Genomic DNA, 21,063 nt, shown 5'->3' on the forward strand with positions numbered 1-21,063 from the left:
CTGTACCCAATTCTCGATTTCTATTCCAAAAGTAGAGCCAAACTGGGTTCTAGGTTTCCACTTGGCAGGTCCCATGGACCAACTCAAGCTGATTGAGATAGTTCCCCCCACAACTGAGAAGCAATGTTTAGGGTTGTTAGGGATGGGCCAAATTCTTCCCAGTCCCTTTCTTGCAGTGTCCACTGTCCCATGCCAGCCCCCCACCCCCCAAACTGTTGGCCTTGAAAATGGGAGCACATACCTTAGTCCTGGTGTTCCTCTCTGTCCTGTGTGGACAACGCAGCTGCTGCCGCCTTCCGTCTCACTGATGGTCATTTCACCCCTGCCTAAACCCGGGGTAAAGATAACCGGGTGCTGGTTGTTTCTGAACGACGTCATGACCTTGTTCATGCAGACACCGATCTGAACCCACACTGTGAAATGTCCTGCCACCCCAGTGAACGAACACAAACAGATTACATTAACTTTTATTTCTCTAATCTGTAAGTCATATCTTACAAATCAGACTGACATTACTGGATTTGGTGGAAGCAGAGGAAACAATTTCACTCTTTTGGCATAAAAGGGAGCAATGACTTAGAAAAGATTTCCTAAAAGACCGTCAGAAAAATCCCTAAACAAAGCAGCTACTCATTAAGTATAATAAAAATTGGTAGGGAAGTTTTAAAATACAGTTAGTTGGCGTTATGCCTCTTACAGGCTAATTCAATAGTTTATATAACTAGCTACTGGAACATTCAACATAAAAATACCTGTTAAGACCATCATAGTAATGGCAACAACTGGCAACCAGTATTCTCATACTTCCCAATTCCAAAGGCATATACAAGTTTTAGTTTAGAAAAATAAGTTTTATAAAGTTAAGCTTTCAGATCAAAAAGCACCCCCGGAAGTAGGTTCAAAATAGTCCCTAAAAATGTCAATATAATTAACATAAAGACAAACATGCCGTCAGTTACAGGATGCCGTGAGCTTAGCCCTTAGCTGCTGGCTAGGGATTGGTGGATGGGCGGCTGGAAGCAGCGGACGTGTTCCACAGGCGTACTCTCCCCATCGCCAGACTTCAAGTACTTGTCCAGGATAGTGATGATCTCATCGTTGAGAATCTGGAACTTCCGGATCCTCTCCACCATCTTCTTCAGTGGCTACAATCAGACCAGACGCTTAGATTTACCGCGCTTTACGATGCAAGGACTCTCCTACAGAAAAATACATGACCCTACCGTCTTTTAAATATCACCATTGGACTAACAAATACATTTCCAATTTCAATCACCTCTTTGTAATTTTGATACTGTTACGTCCATACCTGTAATACTTAAAGGCATGTTCATATATTCAGCATAAAGAACAGTGAGTTCGAGGCCAACCTGGGGGTACATGGAGAGTTCCAGGTCATGCTGGGCGACCCTTTTCTCCAAAGCCCAAAAGCAAAGAAGAAGAACATTAACATGAAAAAAAATATGTTTAGTATGTAAAGCCCTGTGAACTAATAAAATATGAGTTGTGTATTTCCAGTTCAATAGTGCTATGGAGAAGATGCTTTGGCTAAGTCTTCCTAAGTCTGGATAAAAGTCACAGACACACAGAACTTGAAAGTATTGCTGGCTCTGCCCACACGGGGTGAAGATGAGAAGGGTAGACCATGATAAAGAGATAGCCTGGTCTATCCTTCACGAGAAGCTCTGATAACACCGGGTGGTAATGACTGGCAGTGAACAGCAAATCTTCAAAGACATTTAAACCAGGTGAAATGAAACACAAACTGGCAAGCAGGCCATGTTACACAGGATATGATAATCTTAACTGGCCTTCAGAGACTCCAAGGCCTTCAGCTATCAGAATTAGAATATACAATAGCAAGAGGGGAACATTCCAGTTTAAATATTCCTGCCAAGATTTCAACCAAATTGCAATGAGAAAAATGTTTAAAAGTAAAAACCCCAGGTTCCACCTCCCAAGGGTCGCGATCCTGATCCACAGACTTGTAATTTCTGGGACTCCAATGAGAAAAAGCTCCATTTCCAGTATGTTCCATTAAAGTATGTCCTGATCCCTTGTGCAGCCCTTGTGGCTCCTGGCTTTATGTTATCAGTTTGTAATCCTATCCAAAGCATCCTGATGCAACTCTATGACGTCATTTACTGAAAAGAGGGGAAAATATTTCCTAACAACACAATCTCAGAGCTATCAAGGATCCTACTCTATCTGAGTGGAAGTCCCTAGAGAATATGGGTCTCCTCAGACTGTGGGCAGCTGTTTTGGGCAGTGTCTCTTGTTGACTTCCACTGACAAGCTGAAATTTGCTGTGTACCCGAGGTTTAACAAGATTTGTCTAGCAACCCTACTTTAGATGGAACTCTGGGACAGTTGTGGGGCAGACTTCAATTTTCTGTCCAGAATAAAAATCTTGAGTGTGCTGTGGCCATACTGTTGCAACAACAACAACAACAACAACAAAAAAAAGTAAAAACCCCAGCCAACTTAACCTGAAATGAGTTATTTCCACAAAAACAGGAAGAAAATACTCGGGCTGTATTCCAGACAGCCAAGGGAATGGCAGGCAGTACGGGAGCTAGCACAACCCTTCAGAAATGCCCACACAACCGCTGTGGATATTCTCTCGATGAAGAGCGCGTCAGAAGAGCGCCTGGATCTGTCCAGGCAAACCCAATCCAGTCATCTGAGCGGAAAAGCAAAGGTGGGTGACCCCTGTGGCTTGAAACCGCTCTGTGGAAGCCATGTGAGGAAATGAGCTGACAGCGTTAAATTGAATTCAGCCCGTGACCCAAGGAGACGGGAAACACATTCATCCTTCAGGGCTGCCTGGGAAAACACATGCCATTTAGCTCTGTGCGGTGAAGCAGGGCAATCAGCTGAACCAGGCTGACATTTAAAAGTGAGCTAATCAATGGTTGGTATTTCTGTCCTTAGGCCTGTACTGTTGACTAGTCCTGGGAGCGACGAAAAAAAAACTAATTCAAACAAGTAAGTCACATGGAAAGCAGAAGAAAAGTCTAGCAGGAATGTTCTAGAAGAGATGAAAGAAAGCATTTGAGAACATAATGGCTGACTTATTTTCTACAATTCAATCGTGGGGAACTTCATAAGACGACAGGGCACGTGATTTGGAAGCCAGAAGGCTAGAGCAACAATCTGAAAACATAGTCTCTAGGGTAAGATAAAAAGTAGATCTAATAAGAAGAAAGAAATAGAATCTATTTAAAAGTAAAAGCTTTCTGGATTTCTCTTTGTTTAAATTGCATTATGTTTAAATTCAAATTTTACGTTGGGATAAAAAAGTTCTTCCCCAAGACAAACGTATCAAAGAGTCTGTCCACGTACCACGTTTTTGATAATCTCATCTTTGCCGTCGTGTTTCTGGACTTTGAGAAGATGGTAGCAGAAATCCAGCACTGCAAAGCGGCGCTGCTGTCCGAGCAGTACAATGATCATGCAGCCAGCCCAGTGAAGCCCGTCTCCAAAACACTGCCTGTGAGCACCAAGCAACCGACAGAATGAACAGACAGGCAGCCTCACGGGCCTGTCTCCAGAGAGCAAGGGCGGACAATATCAACTCCTTTGTCTACACAGATTCTCAGACAGGAGAATGATGAGGACAAGCAGATTTCCAAGTTTCGATAAACGCTAGTTTGGTAGGTCACAGACCTATTTAGAATGACTGTATGAACCTGCTACCCGGAAACAGGAATGCCCAAACTTTGCCTTCAGTTGCTCTGGATTCAGATAATTCCAGTCTACTTATTCTGAGGCCTCTTTTGGCATCAAGGAAGGGACCCCTTCTCATTGGCGCTGAACCAGTGTGGTGTCTGTGCACTTGCTAAAAGCTACAAAGCTTTTGACGATTGGTAACATCAGCGCTGGCTGCACGCATGCTCTTTCATCAGCCACCCCCTCCCCCGCCAGTTCTGCCTCCCCCCTGGAACTGCCCCGTCAGAGAGTCACAGAAGGCACACTTACTCCACTGTGAACTCGTGTGTCCCCACGGGAATGCAGTACACAAACTGCATGGCGCTCCACAGCCTGTGAAACTCCACGCACTCATCCACATGCATGACCCCATTGCTGGGCAGAGGCCCACGCCAGATGGGATCATCCAGAAAGGTCCGGATCCGTGTCAGGATGACCTCAAACATGGACAGACCACAGCAAAGTCGCTCCTTGGTCAGTAAGTCTCCTTCTCTTGCGATTGCAATTTGCTGCAAAAAGTACATGGATTATTACAACCCATGATAGAGTATGGGAGGGCGAAAACCAAACCACCCTCAGGTCTGCTTTTGACAGATAGAAAATGCTAAGCAGGCAAAAAAAAGAGGGCTCGTGGAAGCAATCATCAATAAACTATTGCAATTATTGCACCAGTAAGTTATCAGCAACTAAGTATGTCCTAAAGATTAAAGTAGCTGAGTCAAGAAGAATGAAGTACAACTACCCTTAACTGTAAAGCAACTTTGGCTCCAGGTCATATGGCAATTTCCAAAGATATTTCTAGTTAACTACAAAAAATGTACTGGCAGAAGCCAGCAATGCCACTAAATGTAGAGCCCTCCCCAACACCCCCCCCCCCCCCAAAATCAATGTGGTTCAAATGGCAGTGGTGCCAACAATAGGTTAAGAACGCCAGATCCAGGGTAAACTTTATTCTGGTACATTGCCTTTTATTACAACTTTTAAGGCAAAACCCTATTCCAAAAGCTTTGTTCAGGCAGGGGAGGCAGGTCTCTGCCTGGTCTACAGAGCGAGTTCCAGGACAGCCAGAGCTACACAGAGAAACCCTGCCTCAAAAAACAAAACAAAACAAACAAAAACAACAAAAAAGACTGTTTTGTTGTTGTTGTTGTTCACGAAAGGGTAACCAATGACAACAGGTAGCATCTTTTGCGGCTACCTTTGTTCCTGAGATAGGTGCTTAAGCCCTTTCTACATAACCATCTCGAATCCTCACAACGTTCCGGAGGGACCCTCCTCGTTGCTTCCACCCCCTCCCCTAGTCTGATGTGGATTTCCACCTTTTGAGCAGTCCCTAGCAACCACAGCACACCTTACCTGTGGGGTTCCCAGCCTTTCAATCAGTGGGACAAGATGCAGGGGCGCATACTTGGATTCTAGTCTTTTCATTTTGGCATCAACTCTCTCCCCCTCTGTGTTGGAAAATAATTTATTTGCTCTGTCCTTATGGAAGATGAAGGAATTGCAAAAGTTTACATTTTTAACAGAAACTTGAAGATTTAGTTAGCTCCACGGATGTAAATTTCTCTTTAGAAAGAGTGTATCGTATTATATTAAAATATACAACATATTAAAATAGCTCATTTGCGACTTTAACTCAAGCTGATAAGATTTACTTGTGCAATGTATTCATTTGGAATCTGCTTTCAACTTGAACTAGTGTGATTTTTTCACGTAATTATCAGCCAACAGAATGGGGGAGGATGAAAGAGTTCATATTTAATAATAAGCAGTTTTCAAAACTCATGGGACATTATAAATGGGATCTGAAGCAGAAAAGGACAATGAACCTCTGCGCTCATCATGCCACTACCAACCCTTTATTATTATTTTATTTATTATGCCGTTCTTTTTATTACCTCCACTTCCCGTGTCTGGGCTATTCTGAAACAAATCCCAGGCATCATTATAGTCATAAATACGTCAGCTAATGAATACACTCCCCATAAGGACGCCCTGGCTGTGACAGGTACCCACAACTGTGCACACTGGCCTTCTGCTCTGGCTGCACCGTGCAATGTGAACTCTGGCTTCGTGATGCAGACTCACCTTTCACGTGGACGCGAGGCAAGATGTTCTGGAACGGGGCTGCATGCAACAGGTCACACACTTCTTCTAAAGACTAAAGCAGAGAAGAGAAAGTTATCCCAGGAAGGGGATCACAGAGTGGAAAAGATTACAAAGGTCTGGGGCAGAGAACTTACACTTTTCCCATTTAGTATAAAAGAAATGACATAGTCTGTCCACAGAGTTCCCTTCCCTGGTAATGCCCCACTGAGCTACTTCTCTGCCTCACAGGAAAAACACTTTTCTTTCTCTCTCTCTCTCTCTCTCTCTCTCTCTCTCTCTCTCTCTCTCTCTGACACAGGGTTTCTCTGTGTAACCCTGGCTGTCCTAGAACACACTCTGTAGACCAGCCTAGCTTCGAACAAGTCCCTTCCCTTGAGTAGTGGTAATGTCCCATTGAGCTACTTCTCTGCCCCAAAAGAAAAACATTTATTTACTTGTTTGTTTGTTTATGGTCCCAGGGTTTCTCTGTGTAACCCTGGCTGTCCTGGAACACACTCTGTAGACCAGCCTGGCCTCGAACTCAGAGATCCTCCTGCCTCTAAGTGCTGGGATTAAAGGCGTGTGGCACCACCGCCCATCGTTGAAAACCACTCTTGAAACAAAGAAACACATTATATTCTTGTTTCCCAAATGTAAGGAATCAATAAACAGCCATGAAAAAATGATGATATGGCCAAGTGGTGATGTTGCAGACTTTTAATCCCAGCACTCGGGAGGCAGAGGCAGGTGGATCTCTGTGAGTTTGAGGCCAGCCTGTTCTACAGAGAGAGTTCCAGGACAACCAGGGCTACATAGAGAAACCCTGTCTCAAAAAACCGAAAAGAAAAAGCTATTCTTCAACACCGATATCCTTACCAAAGAGCTCCCAAAGAAAACAATTCTTGGTGCCCAGCAGTGAGCAACCTTGACCACCTTGGGGGAAGGGGCTGAACTGGGAACTCACCAGGCTTTGCTCGATGAGCAGGCAGAAGAGGACAGCGTTGCCCACCTCCCGCAGGTTCTGGAAGCACACCGTCTTCAGCTCTGCGTACTCCACAATGTCCTTCAGCTGGTGGTGGAAGAACTCCAGGATGCCTGTGGCAGCAGAGGCGAGTGTTGGGGTTTCAGGACCAGCACCAGCGCCGGTCCTTCTAATCAACATGGCTAACTTCAGCTAACCTGGGCAAAAGTGGACAGGCTACTAAGAGCCCAAGCTACCCTGAGAACAAAGTTGGATGTAACATACTTCAAATCATTTAAGACACAGGTCAGCCCTGATATCTTCTCAAGAATCCACCCTCCTGCCCACGTCGGAGAATCCATGCCTCCTGTTCCTGCCACCCTCGACTCGTCAGTACTACCATCTAGCTACCCAGCGTAGTGAAGACCCTTTCGCCCGGGTTATCCCTCAACAAGCATGAGCAAAACTTAATGACGGCAACTACTGATCTGTATCCTACCAAGACTCAGCCGATCCAATGGCTTTCCCTTCGGCATTTAAATTTCCAGCTGTAGTTTTAGTGTCTTGACATTATATTTTATCTGCTTCCTATCAGTGAACTGAAACAGGACTCCTCTAAGGCAAGGCCAACTGTATCTGAGGGCTCAGCCACAGCAGCAGGCTGGCACCATGTGTGGGCTGAGGTCCATTCACAAGACGATAGACCGGAGGAGCACACGGGCGGCAGTATGAAGCATACCTCTACTGGTGTGTGCTGTTTTCAGACAGCTAGATTATCGTGATCGAATGCACAGGTTCCTCTCTTGATAATGGTATTACTAGGAAGTGAGGTAAGATGGATGGGGCCTGTTTAGAAGTGGGGGTCACTGGGAGCATGTCCATGAGGGCTACCTTTTGCCCTGGACTCTTCTATATTCCCTTTCTCTGCTTCATTTGCCAGAAGGCAAAGAGCGTCTTCTTTAGTATGACCCTGCCACCGTGATGCTCTGCCTCAAAGCACCGAGCCAAGATCTCTCATCTCCTGAGTTATTTTTCAGAGGTATTTGGTCACCGTGATACTAAAGTAACTAAGTGATGCCACCTTTGGAGAGAATGCTATCAGGTAAGAGACTGTAAAAGGCACTCTTGAGTGACAGCTTCTGAGAGTCCAGCTGAATCCTAAAGCAACACTGACATCATTATGGGTATTTGGATGTCCTCACACCGGTCTGGAGGTCATGCAGGTTGACCCAGAAGTACACAACAAAGGACTTTGGGTGAAGTTCTTGCATCCTATGAGTCAGATAGGGCAGAGTGTTTTCCAGACCAACAAGACTATCAAATGGCTAGGAGGCCAGGGAACAGGGAGCAGGGCCCAGTGGCCGCTTTGAATGCTTTTCCCCATTGAGGCTACTAGGGCAACAGGACCTTGCATTCGCCACCCAGATGCAGAGGAAGCAAGATGAGAATGCCTCACTGAGAAAAGGTACCAAGCCAGGTGGCTAAACACAGACAAGGATTATGGGTTAATTTAAGTTGTAAGAGGTACTTAGTAATAAGCCTGAGCTAATAGGCCAAACAGTTTATAATTAATATAAGCCTCTGTGTATTTCTTTGGGACTGAAGGCTACAGGAGTGGTTGGGACAGAAACACTCATCAACAGGACCTAGTAATTTCAATACCACAATATCAAACAAAATCCTTGCTGGCTGACAAGCTGGGTCCTTCAGCTTCCATAACTGGAAACTTTGTAATCCCAAAGTCACTCCTGAACACTTGCCTGCTGCCTACTCGTAAAGTGTATTTGTTTCTTCGACTCTAAATAGGCAAATTCCCCCTATCTGCCAGGAAAGACACATCTGATTCTTCTCGTAGATTCCAACTTGATTCCCTCCTCTCCAGGGCTGTACTCATGTGGGGTATCCCGGGCACCCTTGCTCACCAGGAGAGCCATACTCATGGCGGGGAAGGCGGCAGATCTTGGGCATCACCTCCATCAGGGTCTTCACGTACTGCAGGATCGTGCCTTGCAGCTACAAGACACAAAGGCTGTGTTAGCCATCAGCATCCATTCTCACGGACGGCAGGGGTGACTCCTGCCTCAGTCTCGTGAGAAGCAGACAGTACAGCGGCATAGCCCTATATCCAGAAGAACCATCCTCTTTAGATAGGAAAAATGCTTGGAGCTAAGTCGAAGTATTTGTCTGTCAGAGACAGAGCCCAGACGGCAAGACGCCCCTGTTGGCTTTGTCTAACCCATGAAATCCATGCTACAGGAAAAGCCCATCTGCAGAGAAACTCACCAGGCTCTTGACAACCTTCAGCAGCTCTTCCATGACCACCGCGATGCCCTGGTAGCCGAGCAGCCGACAGATGACCTGGAAGTGAGGAGGCCCCACAAAGTTCCGGTAGCTGCCGTAAATGCTGGAGTAGGCTAGGTTCAGAGCCTGGGGAAGAGACAACAAAGCTTTCAACATAGTCCCCGCGAACTCATTCGGATGATCCCCAGGATCCAATGGCAGACAGTAGGAACGGACTTTCACGAGCTGTCTTCTGATCTCCGTGCCCATGCCCCTTTGCTCCCCAAGATAAGCAACAACCCCAAATTCTAAACAAATACAATTTCTCAATGTAATTTTCTTCATGCATGTAACTGGCGCTCTCCAATGTCTGAGGACCAGGAAGATGTCATACTGATATTTTGTCCTATCTAAAACAACCCCATGAGTCCTTTCTTGTTATCGTCTGTGGTGGTCTGAGTGAGAACAGCCCCCAGAGGCTCAGGCTCATATCTGGATGTGTAGTCATGAGGGAGTGGCATTATTTGGGAAGGATTAGGAGGTGTGGCCTTGTTGGGGTTGATGTGTCACTGGGGGTGGGCTGTGAGGTTTCAAAAGCCCAGGCCAGGCCCAGTGTCTCTCTCAGCCTACAAAGCAGGGTGTAGTTCTTCGCTACTCCTCCAGCACCCACCTGCTGCGTGCCCTGTCCTGATGATCACGGACTAAGCCTCTGAAACAGTAAGCGAGTCCCCAATTAAATGTCCTTTAAAAGACTTGCCTGGGTCATCGTATCTCTTCATAGCAACAGAACAATGACTAAGATAATACCCTTTAAGTAATAGTTTTACTTTGTTGTATTTTTTTAATGTTGATGCTTTTTATTGTTTACTATTCATATTATCAGTGAACTGTGTTTATACACACACACACACACACACACACACACACACACACACACACACACAGACACTCTATTTTCTCCCTTGGTTTCATTTTATAGTCCAGTGTTCCCCTTTTTAACCTCGTTCTACATTAATAACATTTTGGCCTTTTATTACTAGTTTTAAAGAAGCATTCTTATGGTTTCATAGTTATTTAATGTATTTCTTGGGGGCTGGAGAGATGGCTCAGATGTTAAGAGCACTGCCTGCTCTTCCAGAGGTCCTGAGTTCAATTCCCAGCAACCACATGGTGGCTCACAACCATCTGTAATGAGATCTGGTGCCCTCTTCTGACCTGCAGACAGAATACCAAGAATACTGTACACATAATAAATAAATACATCTTTAAAAAAAGGAGTATTTCTTTTTATTTCATGTGCATTTGTGTTTTCTTACATGTATGTCTGTGTGAAGGTGTCAAATCCCCCGAAACTAGAGCTACTAGCAGCTATGAACTGGGAATTGACCCAGGTCCTCTGGAAGAGCAGTCAGTGCTGCTCTAGCCCGTCTCTCCAGTCCATGGTTTTATAGTTTTATTCCCTTCTTATATACAACTAATTTATTTTTTTAATTTCTCATTATTGACAAACGCTTTCTTGTTCTTTTTTACTTTTTTAAAAAAAATTACTTTTCTGCATCTCATCTATAACATTGCTCTTTTCCTCTTCATTTTCCTCTTATTTAACCTGTTTCTCCTCTATTTATTCTCCTTTTCCTGCCTCTTTTATCTCATTCAGACTTTATAATACATTCTACAGCAGTTTTGCCGTTTTCGTTTCGTAAGCATTGGTATTAATGGGCTGTAATAGACTTTAAGCGTATCTCTATTCTTTATGGTTTGATGATGTTGTTGTTTTGTTCCTCCTGGGCAGTACGTGGACTTGAACCTTCAAGAGCGGCTGCTAAACTGGAAGATCCTCAACTACAACAAGAAGATACACCCAAACCAACAGATAAAACAATCATAACACATAAACACAAGACACATGAAACATCAAGGCTGTGCGAATCAAAAGATCATAGTTCCCCAACTAGGAATTCAAAGATACAGAAACAGATAGGATTCCAAATAAAGATTCCAAAAGTTTACTAGTAAAAAAGATGAAGGGGATAAATACTGCCTATAACTCCAGTTCTCGGAAACCTGCCATATTCTTTTGTTCTCCACAGCAGGCGTGCATGTGGTACATATACATGCATTCAGACAAACAGTTATACATGCAAAAACAAAAACATTTTTGCATACAAATATAAGTTATAAGAAAAAAAGACAATGATGAATTCAATCTAGGTTGTAAAAATAGCAACATAGAGGAAAATATAATGAACACAGTAGAGAAAACCTGTGATATGATAAAAAAAAAAAAGTCAGTACCAAGGAAGGGAAATTCTGCAAGGAAACAGATTCTGAAAAGAAAATAGGAACACTGGAAACTAAAAACAAATAAAAACCCTTCAGAGGTCAGCATCAGCAATAAATAATCGATCGAGCAGAAACAATACAGGGATGAACACAAGGCTAACAAAACAATTCAAACATTGAAGTTAGAAAGCAATTGTAATAAGCATGACCACAACATCTAAGAACTCTGAAATGTGATTCAAACGCCCCAACTAAGAACCTAGCAGACAGAAACGGCTGAGAAAAGTACTAAAGGCATGAAGAATCTATTCAATGAAACAATGAACAGACTTTTTTTAAAATCAAATCAAGAAAAATAGGCATCTAAGCACATGAGGCACTGAGAACACTACAAACACATGACCAGAGAAAAAGCTTTCCTTGACATATCACACACAAGACACTGCAGGTATAAAACAAAGAAACAAAATAAAGGCTATAAATGAAAAACACCAACTCACAAAGGTAAACCCATCAGCATCTCTCATCAGCAACCATGAAAGTAAAAAATGAGCTGGGCACAGTGGTGCTGCATCTTTAATCCCAGCACTCAGGAGGCAGAGACAGGTGGATATCTGTAAGTTCAGGGCCAGCCTGGTCTACAGAGGGAGTTCTAGGGCAGGCTCCAAAACAAAATAAAAACAAAAACAAAAAAGTAAGAAACGATATGCTCCAAGCCCTGAAAATAACTGCCCAATCAGACAGCTACGTCCAGCAAAGCTGTCTTTTAAAACTGAGAACTAAATCATCTTGTAAGGCGGTCCATTGCCAAGCCAGTGCTGCGGGAGGCACTTAGAGGAACACTAAACACAGAGGGCAGAAAGAGACCAGCTCATCACAAAAGCACAGGAAAGAACAGATTTCACAAACAAAACAGATGAACGACCTAGAGCTAGAAAGGAATCGGTCACATCTAACAGCGAAGCACAGGCCTCTAACACATCCAGGCAAGAAAAGAACTAACAACAATCCAGCCAACAGCAAAACTCGCCAACAAAATCACAGCAGGCAGGAAACACCTTCCAGTTATCTTCAATGTAAAGGGTTTCAACTTACCAATGAAAAAACATAGACTGAACCACAGAGAAACCCTGTCTTGAAAACCCCCCCCAAAAAAAAAAAAAAAAAAAAAAGAAATAACATAGACTGGTTAAATGGAGTAAGAAAGCTACATGCGACTCGCATCTTAAGAAGCACCTCTCACTCACGAGTCAAGACACAGTCAAAAGACAGAAAACAATCCTTCATATGTAAACCTAAAACAAGCTGGTGCAGTTGTTCTATTAATGTGAACTTTAAAGCAAAATTCGTCAGAGGAAATAACAGAGGTCACTTACATATTAGTAAAAGGAACAATTAATAAGACAGACACAAAGTTGTCAAAAACCTCAGGGCTTGAGCAACAGCTCAGGGGTTAAGAGTGACCACGGCTCTCGTAGAGGACCCAAGTTTGGTTCTCAGCACCTACGAGGCTCACATCCATCTGTAACTGAGGGGATCTGATGTTCTCTTCTGGCCTAAACAGGCATCAAGGACCCCACACGGTGGATACAGATAAACACAGGCAGAACACTCATGAATGTAAACCAAAGGGAATCCGTTCACTAAAGTCAGAAAGATCTAATATAACCGCAAGACCCGAGGGACAAATGACAAATTCAACCCCCCCAAATCAGCAGAAGGCAAGAAAATAGAGGATAAAGGAAAAATACACAGAACCAACCAAACATTTGGTTCTTTGAAAAAGGAAGCAAGCAAACAAAGATTCACTAAACCCTAGCCAAACTACCTAAAGAAAAAGAATTCACAACTTAGTAAGATTAGAGCTGAAAAGGGAGGTCACCATAGGTCCCAGTGAAACCCAGAGGATTTCGAGTGAATTATTGGAAAACTAATTTAAAACCACAATGACCATACTTTCTCGCACATGGATCCCATAGTTAGGATTATATCTCCCTCTTCCTCCCTCTGTGTGTGTGTGTCTACATCATGATGGGGGAAACGGACTCTTCCTACCAAACTTCACTCTAAAAAAACGTTAAAAAAGCCATTTGGTGGAAATTAAAATTCCTCCAGAACCAGCACTTCTTGGGATTAAACTATGTGCTCTAGGCGTACCAGGTGCTAAGAACTGCATTCTATTTACCAGTCAGGGCTCTCTGAATCAGCCAATCACGTAAGAATGTGAAGCTGTGCTCTAACCGCTCGGAGTGAGACGCAAGACCCTGCACATTAGAAATAAAAACCCAGCCGGACCAAGCACAAGGCACCCTTCTAAAGAAGTAAAACTTTGCCTTACCCAAATACTTTATTTATTTTTATTTATTTATTTATTTATTTTTTGGTTTTTCGAGACAGGGTTTCTCTGTGGCTTTGGAGCCTGTCCTGGAACTAGCTCTGTAGACCAGGCTGGTCTCGAACTCACAGAGATCCGCCTACCTCTGCCTCCCGAGTGCTGGGATTAAAGGCGTGCGCCACCATCGCCCGGCCCCAAATACTTTAGAACGCATGCTTATTTCCTTGGATCCCAGACCCATTTCCAAACACAGCTAGAAAGGAGATCATGAACTGGAGGATGAGATCTTACAGTGTGGGGCGGGGGAGGGGTGTCCTAGACTCTATGTGACATGGGAACAGAGGGGGTGATCAGTCACTAGTCAGGCGGAGGACACGAGAGAGGGCAACAAACTAGAACCAAGTGTAATGAATGACACAGATGTATGGAAACACAAGAACAAACTCTGCCATTTGTATGCTAAGTTCAAACAATTACCTTTAAAGGTAATTCTTTTTCTGGCTAGGTATTCCATTGAAGTTAGCGATAATTCATTTTTGTCTTTCTGATTTTTCTACTTCTAACAAGGGAAATACAAAGAAAAAGTCCCTACTGGGAATCTAAAAGCTATTATTTCCTCCGGAAGTCTAGCTAGCCAGTTAAAATATCACTAGATTTATTCAGAGGTCTCAAGAATTAAAGGGAATAACTTCCTGCCTCAGCTAACTTCTTGTCAGCTTGACACAGATAGTTACCTGGGAAGAGGAAGCTCACCTAAGAAGCGTGTTTAAGGGACATTTTCAAGATTAATGATTGATGAGGGAGAGCCCAGCCCATTGGGGACAGCACCACCTCTAGGTAACTGTTCTGACTACTCTTCAGGAGGGACTACAATCGTAAGCTGAAACAAACCCTTCCTTTATGATCTCAGTCAGGGGCTCCCCACGGCAATCGAAGCCTATCGTAACACAAACAGGAAACAACCTACCTTGGATCCATGCAGATACTGGGGCTGTGCATTGGGCTGTTTGTCTCGCTGAAATTCCTGAGAAAATGGCAATACTGTCCGAACAAATCTAAACAAGAAAGATTACGAGGGGAAAATAAGGAAAACAAAATTTAATAGCAATTCTTGAGCTTACAGGGCTTCCAATTATATACCTAAAATCTTTTCCCCAGTTAAACGATAACATCAAATACAATAGTCCTAGTGAATTAAAACCCCAAGAGCGAAGTATATATAAGTCCTCTAAAACACCACAGATAAATAATAGCAAACGCAATCTCATGAGCTAGAGCGGGAACACCAGTTGTCCTCCTTCCTAGAAACAGTCTTCAGGTTCACAAAGATTCTGGCCTCCTAGCATCCTGAGTCTAACGCACTCCTCGACAACCGGTAACAAACACATCCTTGGCTTTGCTGCGTTCTAGAAACAGGGTGAGGACGGCGTGAGGGGTGACATCACAGGTACTTAGAGCACTAGTCGTGAGCTAAGAAGCCAACTAAAGGATTTTTTTACACAATTCAGTCAAAGGTCTGCATCTTGATAATGCATCTTCCAAGCAGAAACTTTCAAATTAAGGTTGAAACGTGGGGCTGGAGGTAAGATAGCTCATCAGTCAAGAGCACTGGCTGCTCTTCCAGAGGTTGGCTTCAGTTCCCAGCACCCATACGGTGGCTCATGGTTGTCTGTAATTTCGGTTCCAAGGGACCCATTGCCCTCTTCTGATCTTACATGGATGAACTAGGCACACAGGTGGCCCCAACACAGACATACAGGCAAATATACATATAAAAAATACATACACAGGTTTCCTAATTAAGTCTACGAATTTGGAGAACTCACACGATACTATATAATAAAAGAGAGAGAACTTTTCCATAGTTTGCACACAAAGCACGTGTGCCTGAGACTAGGAGCCTGCAAGGCCAAGGCTTTCACAGAGCGCAGTTGACAGGGCCAGATTCTTACCCATTGTCAGACCCTAGTAACTGTGGGCTGCAAAATCTTCTCAGTGAGTATTCAGAAGAAAGATCCTTTTAAATTTATTTTTGCTTTTTGATATTTCAAAGCAGGGTTTCTCTGTGTAGCACTGGCTATGCTGGAACTCGCTTTGTAGACCAGGCTGGCCTCGATCTCACAGAGATATCTGTCTACCTCGCGGGCTGGGGTTAAAGGTGTGTGCCACCACCGCCTGGCAGAAAAATACTTCCTGTGTGTATCTTTCAAAAGGATAGCGTGTCACTATGCTGATGGATGCAGGTATCAGGAAAGTCCCACATGCTCTCAGGCACTGTTGTCTCCAGTCAAGGGCACTGTTAGGATAGGCTTAAGGAACCTTGCTTGAGGTAGTATGTTCCTGGGGGTGGGGTTTTGATTATGCGAAGTCTCCCCGCTGTGCTCTGTCTCAGGCTTCAAGACGTGAGTCCTCAGCTTGCTGTTCCAGCTGCCAGGTTCGCAGGCTGGCACGCTTTCTCATTCCAATAGTGATGGACTCGACCCTCTGCAACTAGAAGCCCTGATAAAACCTTTTTCCTTGAAGTCGCCTTGGTCATGGTGTCTTACCACAGCAAGAGAAGAGTAAGCAATGCGCCCGGCATACACGATACTCAACTTGCCCATGTCTACGGATATCTACACGCCTTTAGATGCCTCTGTTTTTGTGCCTGTGTACACCTGTGTGTATACAGGGAGCCTCTGCAGGCCCCAGAGGGCACACATTTGTCCTAGGAAGAACATCCTATCAGGACGCTGCTCAGAAGAGGCACCCTTCCCCTAGGGTGCACGGCTGTTCACACCGTAGGGATAGATCCCATGTGTAGGACTGTCCCATACCACCAACCTCCACCTGTCTGCAATGAAGCTGGGGCAGGAGAGGGCAGAGGAGAGATAAATCTTAGCTCCAGTCATCGAAGGAGGACAAACATCAGCAGGAGATACATCGTTTGTTACAAAAGGTTTCTTCCAGTGTCTACCTATAGCCTGATTTGCTTTCCCAAAGAATAAGCGGCTGGTCAGATTTCGACCAGGCAGGCCCTAACTGAGCTTGTCTAGTATGAAGATTGGCCATAAAACATGGGATGGACCAGAGAGTAGAATGCTTACTGCCATACCTGATCCAGCATGTTGGTGGGGAGAGAACATACTTCTGTAAACTGTTCTCTGACCTCCAGGAGCATGTCATGGAACACATGTACTTAAATACACTCCACAAATAAATACATGAATGCACAAAAACAGCAAAAGATTAAAATGTTCAAAATAATGTCATTAATGAAACATTAAATATGACACATAATATATGCATTTCTTTTTTTTTTTTTCTTCTCAAGACAGGTTTTCTCTGTGTAACAGTCCTGGCTGTTTTGGAACTCTTGAGATGATTCTGGCCTTCAACTCAGAGATCCACCTGCCTCTGCCTCTTGAGTGCTGCGATTAAAGGTGTGAGCCACCACTGCCCAGTTTATTCTATAATTCTAGTATGCAATATGCATACATAATACAGTGTATTATATCTATGACCACATTGGCATTGCTATCTCTGTGCTTGTGTTTTATGAACTAACTTTCCCCTTCATTGTAGGTCACATTTTTTTCTGACATTGGGCATAGCTAATTCCGGAATGGATGCTCGACACTGTGGTATCTTCTTACTGGACAGTGGAGAAACTTGGGAGCAGCCACTTTCACCAGTCTTAGAAGTCAAATGGGCCAATCGTGGGACTCACTATCTTAAGGGCACACCCTGTTGCTGGTGGTCTTCTGGCAAAGAGACTACATTGGTCCTAAGGAAATTCCATTCTACTGACCAACGTGGACATTAAATACTGTTCCTATCCACCGCTCTACCACCAAATTGGCTACTTTGTTCTCGTTAACGCAGCAGAAATGGAGCGGGAAGGAAGGTATTTGACTGACCCACACTCTCACAGCCCACAGCATTTCAGACAGAAACACGAGAAGCAGAATTGCCCGCCACATGCTGACATCGGGGAGGCGTAGAAGCGGTGGTGCAATTCCTGCAGCCATTTCCAATGCACGTGAGACTGTGTCTATGCTCACAACTAAGCATGGAGGTGGAGCCTTGGCCCTCCTGCCTCAGGCTCCAGCCTCTCACCAGTCAATCTATTTCCAGATGCAAAGCCATGACTATCTGCCCACGTGCTGGTCCAAGGCTGGGAACGGAAGAAACAGGGAGGGCCCAAGAGTCCAGAACACAAGGGAAGGAGGAGGGAGAGAGTATACAGGGACATCTATGGAAGTCAGTCCCGAAGATCGGCTATTGTAGATGCATCTGGAGACAGGGCTGTGCAGAAAAGACTGTGAGGCTAAACATGCTTACCGGTTGGTGGAGCCATTATAGCAGTAGTTGGGCAAGAAGTCGTAGTTCAGCTCCCAGAAGACATGGAGGGTAATCCTTCCATAAGGCGCAGACACGTTGTGGTTGGCTTCCCGGAACATGGCGTCAAAGCTGTCCAGTGTGAGGTACTTGCTCATCAGCTTGTGTGTCATGCGATTGATTTCTAAGAGGCCATCCAGCTCCTACGGAAGCACAGGAACGGGAGGTGAGCACAGAGACGGGCCACCCGGGGAGGAGGCACTTGCCTGCGGTCTGAGATCCCCACCTGGACGTCTCACCTATGAAACGTTGCACTGAGGTGGCTACCAACAGGTGAGCCGAAACCAGAAATGGCTCCTCAACTTGACACCCGCCCCCCACTTCTACAGTCACACCCACTGTGCCCTGGTCTTTTCTGCTCTGTGGTCACCTGTACATATTCACCAGAGTCCTCAAGCCACCACCGACCTTCGGCAAAGGCAATCTGGACAAATCACTACCTAACACTCCTAATTCTCAATGGACCATCTAAGCCCGAGGCCCTGTCTCTGCCACAGGCACACAGTCCAGCTGGTACTGGCCACTTTGGGTCAGTTTTCCCAACTGATACGCTTATATAGACACTTCTTGATTTACAGTAGACATACACCCTGATAAAGCAATTGTAAGCAGACATATCAGTAGGTGGTGAGAGAATTTACAATACTTAACCTTTCGAATATTATTATTACTTAGGCCAGTGTATCTTCAATATGCCAAAATGTTTACATTAGCGCCTAACTGGACAAAACCATCTAATACAATGCTTGATAATAAAATATATTCAAATATTTTCTTAAAATCTATCCAGGAGTTTATAGATTTCAGTCCTGGTCCCCGATAGCAGGACCCTTATTCAAGGTCATGATTATTCCCTTCTAAGTTCATATGAATTACGAATACTAAGAGCAGGTAATAATATGGTACTTGACACAGTTGAAGGCCAATTAGTTCCCATCTTTTGTTGTCTACACAAGAACGGACCTACTATTAGCTCAACTTTATCGACAGAGAGGAAAACAAATTAGTTCTAGTACTTACGACCACTGATGTCAAATCTTCACTTTCAAACCGCCCGATTGCCAATTCTAGAGATTTATACATGGCCGCTGAGACACGCTGCGTAATCAGACGATTGAGATCAATGGATCTTCCGAGCAGCTGGAGGAAGGGAGAGGGTGAGAGAGATCACGGTAAAGAATAAACACAGCCTGGTGGGATGGGTCAGTAGGGAGAGGCACCAATGGCCACACCTGGCATCTTGTTCAATCCCTGGAATCTAAATAATAGAAAGAAGGAAAAGGCTCATGCAGATTGTCCTCTGACCTCCACACAATGCCCTTCCCAAATACAAAGAACATTTCTTTTTAAAAAGTAAGCACAGGGGGCTGGAGAGATGGCTCAGCAGTTAAGAGCATTGCCTGCTCTTCCAAAGGTCCTGAGTTCAATTCCCGGCAAGCACATGGTGGCTCATAACCATCTGTAATGAGGTCTGGTGCCCTCTTCTGGCCTGCAGGCATACACACTGACAGAATATTGTATACATAATAAATAATATAAAAAAAAATTAAAAAAAAGTAAGCACAAAGGTCTTAGAAACAACAACAACAACAACAACAAAAAAAAACCCAAATAAATATCAGCCATAAAACACCCAAGACAAAAATACAAAAATTTGTGTGTGTGCTCTCGAAGCAAATGGCTCCCTGTGAGTTCAAGGTCAGTCTGGTCTATAGAGTAAGTTCCGGGGCAGACAGGGCTGTTACACAAAGAAACACAGACACACATGTGCGCGCGCACACACACACACACGCCTATCTTTTTGTCTTTGTTTTTGTTTTCTCAAGTCAGGGTTCTTCAGTGTAGCCTTGGCTGTCCTGGAGCTCACTCTGTAGATCAGACTGGCCTCAAACTCAGAGAGATCCACCTGCCTCTGCCTCCCCATGTGTGTTCCCCACCATGATGGTTATCAACTCTAACCCTCTGAAACTGTAAGCCCTAAATAAATGTTCTCTTCTCTATGTCACCTTGGCTTCTTATCATAGCAATAGCAAAGCAATTAAGACATAATCTCAACAACAACAACAACAAAAAGACTAGCCTGGGCAACACAGTGGGGGGGGGAGAGGAAAAACAAAGCAAAACACCTTAATACTTTATTAGACCATTCATATGCCATGCTGCTTATAAAAGTCTAGCTGGGCCGGGTAGTGGTGGCGCACGCCTTTAATCCCAGCACTCGGGAGGCAGAGGCAGGCGGATCTCTGAGTTCGAGGCCAGCCTGGTCTACAAGAGCTAGTTCCAGGACAGGAACCAAAAAGCTACGGAGAAACCCTGTCTTGAAACTTTGGGCTGCCGAGGGAGGGGGACTTGATTGGGGGAGGGGGAGGGAAATGGGAGGCGGTGGGGGGGAAGAGACAGAAATCTTTAATAAATAAATAAATTTCAAAAAATCCAAAAAAAAAATCTAGCTGGCTCTAAAAAGCTGACTGCTCTCAAAACACACTTCAGTAGGGTCAATGGCTCACCTGCACGTGTCTCTGCTTCAACAGCGTCTCGTAGCGGTTGGACGGCGGCAGGTGGATCGTGGCGCCCTGGTTTTTGCATTCTGATCGTAACCGTTTGTCGAGAAGCAAACTGGTGCAGGGGAGAGGATATTTGTCACACACTGGATTTATTCAACAGGACTATCGGATCAAATCAGGATTCTGCACGAGGACCGCACGTCACACACTTACCTTCCTGCCATAACCTTGTAATACGCAAATATCTGGTCTGCCAGTTTGTAAACAAATTGGTCAAAACATAGATTCACCTGGCAAAAAAGCAAACTGTGTTAGAGTTCAACTCCTGACACCAAGATCATATAACAACCCAAAAACAAACGCTTCTGCTTTCCTTCGCTTATTTTGTGTTGTTTTCAGCAACAGTTGATTCATTACGTAGCTCATTCTAACTCTGATCCTCAAGGCTCAGGTTCCTGGATCCTGGGACTATAGGCATCACGTGCACCATAGCTAGCTCCAAACCCTTGCTTCAACACAAG

General features: G+C 44.4%; 1 protein-coding gene across 3 annotated transcripts in view; it reads right to left on the minus strand.

Moving 5' to 3' along the window:
* Nucleotides 1-453: 453 nt before the first annotated feature.
* Cyfip1 (cytoplasmic FMR1 interacting protein 1) overlaps nucleotides 454-21,063 on the minus strand; it is an 80,894-nt gene continuing 60,284 nt past the window's right edge. For all 3 annotated transcript variants that reach the window (XM_075953085.1, XM_075953086.1, XM_075953087.1), the window contains exons 19-31: nucleotides 20,756-20,832; nucleotides 20,546-20,654; nucleotides 19,059-19,178; nucleotides 17,982-18,181; nucleotides 14,626-14,713; nucleotides 9,044-9,187; nucleotides 8,683-8,773; nucleotides 6,764-6,894; nucleotides 5,800-5,872; nucleotides 5,068-5,162; nucleotides 3,982-4,220; nucleotides 3,346-3,493; nucleotides 454-1,145 (exon numbers count right to left, since the gene is read on the minus strand). In XM_075953085.1, coding sequence (XP_075809200.1) covers nucleotides 981-1,145; nucleotides 3,346-3,493; nucleotides 3,982-4,220; nucleotides 5,068-5,162; nucleotides 5,800-5,872; nucleotides 6,764-6,894; nucleotides 8,683-8,773; nucleotides 9,044-9,187; nucleotides 14,626-14,713; nucleotides 17,982-18,181; nucleotides 19,059-19,178; nucleotides 20,546-20,654; nucleotides 20,756-20,832 — 1,680 coding nt within the window. In that variant the 3' untranslated portion in view covers nucleotides 454-980. The remainder of the gene's footprint in view (nucleotides 1,146-3,345; nucleotides 3,494-3,981; nucleotides 4,221-5,067; nucleotides 5,163-5,799; nucleotides 5,873-6,763; nucleotides 6,895-8,682; nucleotides 8,774-9,043; nucleotides 9,188-14,625; nucleotides 14,714-17,981; nucleotides 18,182-19,058; nucleotides 19,179-20,545; nucleotides 20,655-20,755; nucleotides 20,833-21,063) is intronic.

This window comes from Microtus pennsylvanicus, chromosome 18 (genome assembly GCF_037038515.1).
Source record: "Microtus pennsylvanicus isolate mMicPen1 chromosome 18, mMicPen1.hap1, whole genome shotgun sequence".
Taxonomy (NCBI): Eukaryota; Metazoa; Chordata; class Mammalia; order Rodentia; family Cricetidae; genus Microtus; species Microtus pennsylvanicus.